The following is a 13111-nucleotide window of genomic DNA, read 5'->3' as shown; positions in this document are numbered from 1 at the left end:
CTCGATAAAATCATTTATATTTTATATTGACAACAAACCTAATATAACAAGGAGACAAACATAAACATACATCTATATATTTTTGTTATTTTTCCAACCACTTGGGTTCGTCCCTGCGTTAGAACATTGGTGAAGAGACTCAAAATTAGAACGTTTAGGGTTTTTTAAAGTATTTAATGTATAGAAAGTGAAAGAAAAAAACTGATAACTAATTTATATTTTCCATTCAAACCTTCTATTTGTAAAATCTTTAAAGAGTGTCTTTAAATATTTATTAGCATACTTTTTATAAGGACACGGATTAAAGCTATTAATTAAAAAATTTATAGAAAAAACGCAAAATTTAATTTTCAATACACTTATTTTATATTATTGAAAAAAAATTTAAATATTTTTACATTAAAATAAAAAAATTTAAATATTTTTACTAATAGTAATCTTAATATACGTTTATAATATATATATATTTACTAAACCCATATAATGATAACACATACATAAGTATATGGAAGATGATGATTTCACTCCAAAATTGATAATAACACTTCTTTTTAATTATATTTCTTTTATTTTTTAAAATTATCTTTAATTCTTATAGATATGACAAAAAAAAAATATCACAAAATATTGATATGACAAACATAAATAGTTTTTTTAAAAAATAATGTTATCAATTTAAGAGGGACATTATTATTTTTTTCATAAGTATTTTTCGTACTTACTATTAGCCAATCCCATTTCTCTTATCGACGAACCGTTGGTTCATTAAAGAGCCAACATCCAGTTTTAATTGCATATTGATGGGAGACTAAAAATTGGTGGCAATTGGTGGAGGTTTGGGACCGTTGACAGGAGTATGCCTCTTAAAACCACCAGGATTCGTCAATTGATGAGAAGAGTGTGTATGAGTGTATTTGGACAGATGCGATACACTGGTTGGTGTGTTATATGTTATGTTTGCTCCCCCAAAGTTTGTGACTATTTGGTAGTCCTTGATTAAAATCGTTTTATTATTCTTAGAATTTAATTTGATATCAAAATATTGTAAAAAAATTTACATAATTATTTAATAAAATTTTTAAAAATACTATTTATACATAAAAATCAATCATCAAATTTGTTATTATATATTCGCATATAAATATATAAGTTGTCTAACTTATTTTTTATGTGTATTTTTTTTTTTGAAGAAAAGGAGCTCAACACACTAACGTGGAGCATGAATGAACAAACGCAACAATAAACAAGACAATAAGTACAATACGAACACACTATAATCCGTTGTCATCTCCGACATTATCATCAACAACCAAATTGATAAACAATTTGTTGGACAATACTCTATACAATTACCACAAAATATACAAATTCCAAAATCAATACTGTAATTAAGCAAACGTTTCTTTCGAATATCTGTTTCCAGTTTCCAATCAACAACGGGTAAATTTATAGGACATACACAAAGTTATTTTACCCGGTTTCACTTTTCATGATACATTGACTAAACTAAGAAAAAACAAAAAGAGATAGAATTAAAATCTTTTTTTATTGACCAATTAGAATTGCCTCTCAGGATCTATAATTGTCTCAAAAGGTCCAATATACATACATTATTGGACCTTTTTAATACCAGTCACGAAAATCTTATGAAAATAGAAGATTTTCGGATAGAAGATGTAAAATATATCTTGGACATTTTAGAAATTCAAAATTAAAAGAAAAGCATTTTGCATAAATTGAAAATCCATTAGGTTTTTTTCATTTTTTTTCTTTCTTTTTTATTTATGGATTAAGTAAAAAAAAAACTAATTTCAGTTAAAAATAACTTTGGATAAAATATATCCATGTTCTCTTCAAAATAACTAGTTTTTTGAATATTAGAAAGAAGGAGACCATGAATCTTATTTATCCAAATATCATCTTTTTTATAAGTTTTATTATTAATTGAGGATAACAAAAAATTGTTCATTCGGCCTCGACAGGGTCCATTCAAGAAAGAATCATATAGTTTAGGTAAGTTTTTTGTTTGAATCTCTTCATTGCATAATCTAATTCGTTTTTGGAATATATCCAATGATATAAATTCCTTATCTAGAACTTCCGCCCTGTTTAGAATTTTATTGCTTAGTTTTTTTTTCTTCATTTTGAGAGTTCCAATAATTATTCAGTTCATCATAGAAGATTTTTTCTCTTGTTAAAGGGTCTATTCTTTTTTTCATCATTTGTAGAAAAGTCGACAAATTTGGTGGATAGGCAAAAGATATTTTTTCTTTTAGATACAAAAAGGAATCAAAAAAATCGTCTTATCGTCTTATATCTACTTTTATCTATATAATTATATATATAATTAGTATTTTATTTTTTAAATCGACCATTTTTTTTACAGAAATATAGTATGATTTGACATCAGAATCGCAAAATATTAAGGAAATTTAGATTATTGTATATACAAAATTCCTAATTTCAAATTAGTATCATTACTATTACAGATCAAACAAGATATCTATAAAATATGGAAGGAGGAGAAGAATGCTTTTAACTTATGGTAAAAAATTTATTTCTACCAGGATTTTCACAAGAAAAAAAAAGAAAAAAACTCCAGCTCGGTTGAATTTCAAGTATTAAATTTCACCAATAAGATACGAAGATTTACCGCACATTTGGAATTGCACTGAAAAGATTATTTATCTCAGCAACTCCCATCATATGAAATGGGTTTAATGTCTAATTATGAAACCCTTGGAAAAATAGGATGAATTGAAATATAGCTGCTTCACCAAAACTGGGTGCAAAGAACCAACCAGACTGACCCAGTGAATAAATAAGGAATACGGAAACTAAAACAGCAATTGGACCAGAGAATGCGATTGCATTATAAGGGCGCAATTGAACAGATCGAGCAAGTTCAAATTGACGTAACATGAAACCTATTAATGCGAAAGTGCCATGGAGAGCAACAAAAGTTCACAGACCACCTAATTGACACCAACGGGTAAAATCTCCTTGTGCTTCAGGACCCCATAGTAACAATAAAGAGTGTGCTAAACTATTAGCAGAAGTAGAGTCTGCAGCGGTTAAGAAGTTACAGCCTTCTAAATAGGAACTTGCAAATCCATGAGTATACCATGAAGTTACAAAGGTTGTACCTGTAAACCAACCCCCCCAAAGCGAAATAGGCGCAAGAAAAGAGCAACAGACCGGACCAACCCACAAAAATGAAACGGTCCCTCCGTAACCAGTCATCCATAATATCAAATAAATCATTTTCATCTTTGGTGAATTTACCAAGAGCTATAGTCATAGTGATCCTCCTATTCAACTATTTCAACCATTTCTGAACACCTCCTAGCATTTTTGGGATGGAACCTTGGAGGCTTTTCTCATTTATATAATAATTTTTTTCTCGTAGATTTCCCTTATTTTTTGATGCGTTTCGGATATAAAAATCATTTATTACTCTATGGATACCTAGGTTAAGTTGAATCCATGAACTCAATCCGGCTATTGCATTTTTTATTCTTCTAAATCAAATCCCCTAAGTCATGAATGGTTAATTGTCTTATGACTCATAAATTTACTCATAAATCTGATAGACATTTTTTTAAATAATTTTTCAAGAGAAAAATGATACCTTTTCTCGTTCGCGCTACTAGCGGAGCCCGGGCACATTCCGTTCCTTTGATCAAAGAATAATATTCAAAGAATATTTTTGTAAAATTGAAAAAATAAAAAAATGTTTTAAAAATTCTTCTAATTTTTATGTCTAGGAAACTGACTTATTTAGTACTTTCTATTTTTTATTACTTTTCTATTTGAATCTTATTTCAAGATTTTTTCTTTTAGTGTCGTTTTTGTTCTATTTTCCTTTCTTTCAGTTAAAAAAAAACTCCAAAGTCTACCTTTTGGTAGATCACGGTAAGAGAAAGAGAAATTTCTAATATTTTTTTTATTTACTTTTTCGATATTTTTATCTATCTATCCGAGTAATTAATATTAATTAAATTAAAATATTTTAATTAATATTAAATAAAATAATAGAAATAATAAGAGAAGAGACTGTAAGTGAAAAGTCTCTTTCTCCCAGTCATTAATTGTCGAAAATATATACCAGAAGCACCGATAGAAAAAGAAAATATTTGATACGTAAAGCCATGATTTGATGTATTTTTTTATATATCATATCCCATTTTATAGAAATGAAAATTGATCTTCTCTTGTGTTAAAAAAAATGACTTGTATTTTGGAGTTTGGAATAAGCTGTAGAAAGGGAATATAAAAATATTCCTATAGAATCTTGAGGAACGGGAGGATTTAATCGTAAATATCGACTAATTATTACGAAGTACAAATAAAAAAAATCTAAAAAAAAGATAAATTTCATCTATATCAAATTTGAATATCAGAATAGTAGATATAGTTCTAATTCAATGGGTTAGATCCACTTACTTTTTTTTTAATGTTTCGAAATTTTATTATTGGAATAATCGAAAATAGCAATATAAAGAAGATATCATTATTCATTAAATAAAAAAGAGACTGATAAAAATGTTCTACTTTATAAATAGACTAAGTAGAAATTGTTTACTAAAATTTGATTATCATTCATTAGAATGATAACAATAGTTTATTACAATTCAGAATTCTATTTTCTACTGAAATTAGACTCTTAGTTTTTTTTTTCCGAAAAAGAACAACAACAATATCTCTATTCTGCATTCAAATACGAAAACTACAAAAGACCAATACTACTGCTGAAGTTTTGTTTTATGAGAATGAAAAAGGGGCGAGTTCAAAGCCCCTTATTGGATTTGAACCGATGACTTACGCCTTATCATGGCGTTACTCTACCACTAAGTTAAAAAGGCTCCGCTTGATTCAATTTCTTATTCAGCAATAAGTTAATATGAGTCTAGTACAGATATTTTTTATTGAATATACTTCTTAATATAGATAATATTCGAATATCTGTTAGAATATATGCACATAGATATATCTATTATCTACATATTGACTCATTAAAGGACAAAAAATTCGATTTACCTAGTGAAAAAACATATAGTTAATAAAAAAGTTTATTGATATTAGATTTGATTTTGAATGATATGATATCGATGTTATCATATCAATGAAATTTGAAAAAAATTCAAAAGCGATTCGAATTCAGGTTATCCTCATCATAACGAAATTCATTGTATTGGGTATTGATACATGTACCCACCAATTCAAATAAATATTTTATTGAATCGTTGCAAAATGGATTCCAATTTTCCTGTTCTTGAAGATTCTTATTGAAAAAAAATAACTTGTTGATCCATATCCTTTTAACCCGATTTCCATATTTATTCGTGGTTTTTCCGGCTTAGGATGAGACAGAGATATATTTATTTTTATAAAATGAATAAAAGAAATGAAGTTTTAACCCACGCTACGCCTTTTCTAGCAAACCAACCACTCCACGAAAGATCCTACTTTTTTTGGAATTATAGATTGGCCCGAAGGATCCTATTTTTTTTTGGAATTATAGATTGGCGATTGGAATGAACAATTTAGAAATTGTGATGATGAACTCTCCAAATATATGGTATGGAGTTTGAAAAAAAGGGGAGGGGGAGATCCTTCTGAGCGAATCATATCATTCCAATCTATTGACAATTAAAAAAAACTGTTTATACTAAGAACATAGCATAATGGAGGTCAAGAAAGTGGGCCCCCATCGTCTAGTGGTCTAGGACATCTCTCTTTCAAGGAGGCAACGGGAATTCGACTTCCCCTAGGGGTAGGGTACTACGAAAGAAAGTTGATCATGGATCATCTAAAAAGAATCAAATTGATTCTTCCTGGGTCGATGCCCGAGTGGTTAACGGGGACGGACTGTAAATTCGTTGGCAATATGTCTACACTGGTTCAAATCTAGCTCGGCCCAATAATTTGCCGATCCACCATAAAAAGATATAACCATTTGTTGTTCTCCGGAAATGGCCGATATGCTCAGATATGGGAGAAAATAAAATGTGATAAATCTTTAGGGATCTTTTTTTACGGACCATATATACATATAAAATTCAAATCTTGTTAATGATCTAGATCCTTATTAGGATCTCTAAGTATAATATAAAAAACGATTAAATAAAAAAAAGATAAAAAAAGACTATTTCTTTATTTAATTTCTTTTGTATTGATGGATTCATTTTTCAATTGATTTGGCAATAATAAATGAAGGGATTACAAGTAATCTATGTCGATCTCTAAAGTGCATATTGATATATTAATTTAATAAATATATCTATTTATATAATTGAATAATAATAAAATAATAGATATATGATACGTCTCTGTCAATTAATTAAAGCAAACGATTCTATAATCTAAAATAATAAAAACAAAAGGTTTGAATCAAAGCATAAGAATTTCTATGCTATACGCCCTTTTCCTGGGATTGTAGTTTAATTGGTCAGAGCACCACCCTGTCAAGGCGGAAGTTGCGGGTTCGAGCCCCGTCAGTCCCGAATGAATAAAAATCCAAAAAAGACACCAATTTGTATGTAAAAGAAAATTCTAATAACAAAAAATATCATTCCTAAGAGGGATCCCTTCTTTTTTTCTTCATGGAACCCTTATCTAATTTGAAATTCAAAAGTAAAAAAAAATAGAATTTTTGATTGCATCAGAAACGACATTTTTTGAATTTGGTATGGATAAAAGATCTTCCTATATTATACTATTCCATTCTCGACAATGAATCGATTTGATAGCTTAGCTTAGATATTGTTATTCATGATATTATATTGGTTCTATTTGATATCATCGAGATGTGATTTAGACCATTAAATTTGATGACGAAAGATTTACCATCTCTATGGGATTAGATCCCAAGTTATTTATTGGAAATAAAAAGAAAAAAAGCATAGAGATTATGAAAGTAAATATTCTGGCATTTATTGTTACTGCACTGTTCATTCTAGTTTCTACTGCCTTTTTACTTATAATTTATGTAAAGACGGTAAGTCAAAGTGACTAATTTGACTTAAAACATGATTTCATTTCTTAATTCATGTCAATACAGTGAATGAAAAAAAGATTCTATTTTTGCTTAAGATTTAATAAATGAAATAATTGGACTAGAAGCAACATAATTCTATAAAATCTGGATAGATAATATGGTAGAAAGAAATCAATTTGATTTCTTTCTACCATATTATCTATATTATCTATTCTATAATTGTAGTGCAAAAAATTTTACTCTATAATATAATATGGATCAATCTACAATATGTATCTAAATATTCAGATCGACCTTCTTATATATAGACTTATATATATCGAATTTCAATTCCATTACATCATTATATCTAATGTACATAGTAGCTATATCGAATTTCAATTCCGTTACATCATTATATCTAATGTACATAGTAGCTCCAATTTTTTCTTTATTTCATCCATTTTTTGTATTGGTTCCACTAAAATATATATGTAATAATCCAAAAACAACTCTTATTTTTGCTATTTAAATTTATGAATTTTTTATTCTTAATATCAATCCCGGCCTTGTATCGTATAAAAAAAATTGAGTAATACTTTTAGCATTTCCAAGAAGTAATTGATTAAATAGTTGGAATAGTTGTAATAGTTAACAAATGATCGGTAGTTTCTACGAGAAGCTTTTTCTGTATTTTGAAAAGATTGGTAGTCAACCCCAATCTTTTTTACATTTTAACCATGATTGCAAATAAATGAGTTCAATAAAGAACTTAGAAATCCAACTTTGAAAAGAGGGAAAAAAAGAGAAAAGGGGTGTTAAAGGGGGTTCCGCGGTTACTCATTTTCGATATATAACTTTGGTAAGAGCCAGTTCATCTAAATAGAAATCTTAGGAAGAATTAGGTTGGAATAGGAAAAAATTTCCTATCTTTTTTTCATCCCCTTAACAAGAATAAGGTAATAATTTCACTATTTGGGTGATTGACAGAGTATTTTGTATTTAGTATGCATAGAATACATTACACCACTCAAATAAAATAGACTTCCGAAATGCGGATATATTATAATAATTAAAATTAGGAAAAATAATCGAAATGCGAATATATTTGAATTAAAGGAATTGGTATGGTATTAATTAAAAGAAAATGAAAAATATTCAATAGAAAAATTTAATAACCCAGTTAGAAAACAATTGATACAGTTGGATCCCCCACCCCAATTAGTCGTACCTTTAAAGTCCACTTCTTCTCCATACTACGAGAGAAAGGAAAAATGTGAAAACTACCATTAAAGCAGCCCAAGCAAGATTTACTATATTCATGTGAATTTTTTTTCCTATCTCTATAAAAAATATCACTATGAAAGAATTATTTTACTATTGTTTACTAATTTTTGTTGTTTTCTTTGGTATTAATCTAATCACTGAGAATACTAGAAACTATAATAACTATGTATATTTATTTAAATTAAATCACTAGAATACCCTTTTTTATTGAAAAAGAGATATGCACTTTGATCGACAAACGCAATAATGGAAGGACAAAACGGAACCGTTAACTATATAATTTCTGAACAATTCTTGAAATCGAAATGAGAAGATGGTTTTGTCGTTATGAGATAAAAAAATGAAATTTGATACAAAATTTATCAATATTGCTTTTTTTATTCAAAAAACCTTCTCCATTTTAATTATAACAGTAACTGTCAGTATATGTAAACCCTAGAATATAACTAGAAATAGTTACAGAGATAATATCTATCGGGTATCATATCCGTATTCCGCATATGATACGTATATACCAGAATTTGAAATAAGATTCTCGTGCTTCCATAATTGAAAGAAGTTTTCCTTGAAAAAATAAATTCAATAGAAATTGAAAAATTGACTACAACATGCTCTGTACCGAATAAATAGGACTGCTATAAAAGGAAGAGACATGTATCTAATCTGGATACTAGATATATGGCTAGCTATAGCAACGGAAGTTAGATTTGTGCAGGTTTAATAAATATACTAGCTTTATTACGTATTCCAATTGTATTCTCAAATAAGAAGGGGTGGTGTGTAAACTCTCCCACTTTTGTAAATTAGAATTCTCCCTATTAATATAATAGAAATCTATATATATATAATTTTGATAATTTTGAATTTGGAAAAAAAATTAAAAAGGGAGGGATTAAGTATTCTAAAATGAATTCTATAATTTCTATTATACTGTTCTATATTATATTGTTTAGAATTATTAGATTAGGTTTTTATCGAGCCGAACAAATCCCGAGTCGATTTTTTTCCGGTATCCAAATCAAATTGAAATATGTAATATCATAACATAATAATGTTATTATGTTATAAATGGAATCCATTTTTTGGATATTCTAAAAAAACCAAGAAGTCGAGTTGGATCGTTTCAATTCCTTTCCATTTGGATTTTATCCGGTTGTTTTGTTGCAAATTCAAATTTGAGTATTAAATTCAATTTTCACCTTTTTTGTTTCTTCCTAACAGGTATTTCCTATATGGGGTTGGTAAAAAAATTTCATGTGATTCGGTAAAAGCAACAACAATTCCATTATTGCTAATTTTATTCATGTTATTCGATGAATAATGAGACAGCAAATGATGGGACATTTTCTAAAAAATACAAGGGGAAAATAAAAAATAATTGGGGTGAAAATGCAGAAATGTCTACAATACCAGGATTGAATCAGATACAATTTGAAGGGTTTTGTAGGTTTATTGATCGGGGCTTAAGAGAAGAACTTTATAAGTTTTCAAAAATGGAAGATCTGGATCAAGAAATCGAATTTCAATTATTTGCGGAAACATACGAATTGGTAGAACCCTTGATAAAAGAAAAAGATGCTGTATATGAATCACTTACATATTCCTCTGAATTATATGTATCTGCGGGATTAATTTAGAAAAACAATAAGGATATCCAAGAACAAACAATTTTTATTGGAAATATTCCTCTAATGAACTCATTGGAAACTTCTATAGTAAATGGAATTTATAGAATTGTAATCAATCAAATATTGGAAAGCCCTGGTATCTATTATCGGTCAGAATTGGACGATAACAAAATTTTGGTCTATACTGGCACTATAATATCGGATTGGGGAGGGAGATTAGAACTAGAGATTGATAGAAAAGCAAAGATATGAGCTCGTGTCAGTGGGAAATAGAAAATATCTATTCTAGTTCTACTATCAGCTATGGGTTTGAATTTAAATGAAATTCTAGAGAATGTTTGCTATCCCAAACTCTTCTTGTCTTTCTTGAATGATAAAGAAAAAAAATTGGGTCAAAAGAAAACGCCATTTTGGAGTTTTATCAACAATTTGCTTGTGTAGGCGGAGATCCTGTATTTTCTGAATCTTTGTGCAAGAAATTACAAAAAAAAAATTTTCACCAACGATGTGAATTAGGAAGGATTGGTCGACGAAATCTGAATCGAAGATTGAATCTTGATATACCTCAGAACAATACATTTTTGTTACCACGAGATATATTGGCAGCTGCCGATCATTTGATTGGAATGAAATTTGGAATTGGTACACTTGATGATATGAATCATTTGAAAAATAAACGTATTCGTTCCATAGCAGATCTCTTACAAGATTAATTCGGATTGGCTCTGGTTCGTTTAGAAAATATGGTTAGAGGAACTATATGTGGAGCAATTAGACTTAAATTGATACCGACTCCTCAGAATTTGGTGACTTCAACTCCACCAACAACTACTTTTGAATCTAATCGCATTAAGATGTTTTTTTTTTATAATTATGTCGGAACTGTAGAATTTATTAGAAATATATTCTGCTATTGAAAAATGTTTCCACCCATTTTATTTACTTTCTTTCATCTATATCGGATATCCAGATTTTGTCGAATATGAAATAATTGTATTATTTCTATATTCGCAATTCAATATACATAGATAGATACCATATATCTATATCTTTTTTAATGCCCCTTACTTCTATAATCTTTTTTCATATGATTTGTAATACTCGAAGGGTCGATTTTTTTTGTCTTTGTTTTTACCTTTTCGAAGGAAAACACGAGAATCTTTCATTATGATCTGGATTGGGTCTTTCTCTTTCTTTCAGTTAGTAATTGGGATATCCTTTTGATTATTTTGAATAAAATAGAAATTCAATAGAGATATCGAATTGATAATTACTTTTTAGAATTCATTCTGTATATAAATTGAGAATTCTTTATCTTATATAAATTCAATATCCAAAATTGGTGAAGTTTGATCTCTGTAGAACAACTCAAGAAACAAACCTCCTTTTTTCTCTATAAATAGAATAAGGTTTAGATATTGATAGAATTCATACAATTCTTCTTTGTACTACAATGCTTTTGTGAATTTCGCTTCATTTCTCATATCATATTTGTTATTTAGTTTAGTTTTAATTTCGATTTTTCATTTTTTAATTAAAAAGGGAGTCTTTATGTCACGCTACAGAGGGCCTCGTTTCAAAAAAATACGCCGTCTGGGGACTTTACCTGGACTAACTAGTAAAAAGCCTACAGTCGGAAGCGAATTTAGAAACCAATCACGCTCCGGTAAAAAATCTCAATATCGTATTCGTTTAGAAGAAAAACAAAAATTGCGTTTTCATTATGGTCTTACAGAACGCCAATTGCTTAAATACATTCGTATCGCCGGAAAAGCCAAGGGGTCAACCGGTCAGGTTTTACTACAATTACTTGAAATGCGTTTGGATAACATACTTTTTAGATTGGGTATGGCTTCGACTATTCCTCAAGCCCGCCAATTAGTTAACCATAAACATGTTTTAGTTAATGGTCGTATAGTAGATATACCAAGTTATCGCTGCAAACCTCAAGATATTATTACAGCGAAAGATGAACAAAAATCGAAAGCTCTGATTCAAAATTCTCTGGATTCAGCCCCACGTGAGGAATTGCCAAACCATTTAACCCTTCATCCATTCCAATATAAAGGATTAGTAAATCAAATAATAGATAGTCAATGGGTTGGTTTGAAAATCAACGAATTGCTGGTTGTAGAATATTATTCTCGTCAGACTTAATACTAACTAAAAAAACAAGAGTTTTGATACGAGAATTTTAGCTCATTCAGGTATCATCTACATGGATATAGGACGATTTGCATTCCCTGTCCACTTTTTCCAGTATTTTGCATTTCATATTACCAAAAAAATTGGAATTGAAAATTCATAGCAACTAAAGTTGGAATAATGGTATCCGTTGGCATTTGAGATATTGCAGATTGATGAATTAACGGAGAGAGAGGGATTCGAACCCTCGGTAAACAAACAGCCTACATAGCAGTTCCAATGCCACGCCTTGAACCACTCGGCCATCTCTCCCCCATGATGATTATGGCCCAGAAACCGAAGCAATAGTGAATGATTCATATTCCATTTTTGGATAGGCGCCCATATAAAATAAATAATCAATTCGACCTATACGAAATAATTTTTTGTTTATAAAAAAAACCAACTTCTAGGCCGTAGGCTAAAAAAATTCATTAATGAGTCCTTTTTTACGTTATTTCGTACTATTTGTATTGTACAATTCCTTTGTTTGTGGGATTCTTTTTTCTCACGCGATAAAGAATTCAATTTTCGAATGGATTCCTACCTATGCCTAGATCTCGGATAAATGGAAATTTTATTGACAAGACCTTTTCTATTGTAGCCAATATCTTATTACGAATAATTCCGACAACCTCGGGAGAAAAGGAGGCATTTACTTATTACAGAGATGGTGCGATTTGATTATTTTTTTTACCGATCTCAGTCTTATGAGAAAGACACATTATTTTATTCGTAAAAAAATGGCAAAAAACCGACGCTTGCTGAAGGTGAAGTTTACAAATAAAAAAAAAAATTCCTTCTGTCGTGTATCCCCGATTAATGCAGCCTCATATGCTTCAATTATAGATTTTTAGTATTAAGCGAAAGGTTATGTATCTATTATTCACAATCCATATTCCTATTTCATTTTAATGAATATAGATTATGGATAAAAGATACTCATACAAATTCATCATGTGCCAGGAACCAGATTTGAACTGGTGACACGAGGATTTTCAGTCCTCTGCTCTACCAGCTGAGCTATCCCGAC

At 29.3% G+C, this 13111-nt stretch overlaps 1 protein-coding gene, 2 non-coding genes and 1 pseudogene across 3 annotated transcripts; 1 reads left to right on the top strand and 3 right to left on the bottom strand.

The window, feature by feature from the left end:
- Positions 1–2649: 2649 nt before the first annotated feature.
- LOC127744958 (photosystem II D2 protein-like) lies at positions 2650–3554 on the bottom strand (annotated as a pseudogene).
- A 7825-nt stretch (positions 3555–11379) lies between these two features.
- LOC127744787 (30S ribosomal protein S4, chloroplastic) lies at positions 11380–12339 on the top strand. Its single transcript, XM_052257166.1, has one exon. It carries the CDS (start codon positions 11446–11448, stop codon positions 12049–12051), a length of 606 nt encoding a protein of 201 aa, XP_052113126.1. The 5' UTR covers positions 11380–11445; the 3' UTR covers positions 12052–12339.
- On the bottom strand, positions 12264–12351 carry TRNAS-GGA (transfer RNA serine (anticodon GGA)). The gene has a single exon. It is a non-coding gene; the product is annotated as a tRNA-Ser (tRNA).
- Positions 12352–13038: 687 nt separating this feature from the next.
- On the bottom strand, positions 13039–13111 carry TRNAF-GAA (transfer RNA phenylalanine (anticodon GAA)). Its single transcript has one exon. It is a non-coding gene; the product is annotated as a tRNA-Phe (tRNA).

The sequence above is a fragment of the Arachis duranensis genome, chromosome 2 (genome assembly GCF_000817695.3).
Source record: "Arachis duranensis cultivar V14167 chromosome 2, aradu.V14167.gnm2.J7QH, whole genome shotgun sequence".
NCBI lineage: Eukaryota > Viridiplantae > Streptophyta > Magnoliopsida > Fabales > Fabaceae > Arachis > Arachis duranensis.
Note: the sequence above shows the minus strand (reverse complement) of the source record. Positions and strands in the feature narration are given on the sequence as shown.

Coding starts and splice junctions, on each gene's coding strand:
- LOC127744787 (XM_052257166.1), top strand. CDS start 11,446: ATGTCACGCTACAGAGGGCCTCGTTTCAAAAAAATACGCCGTCTGGGG.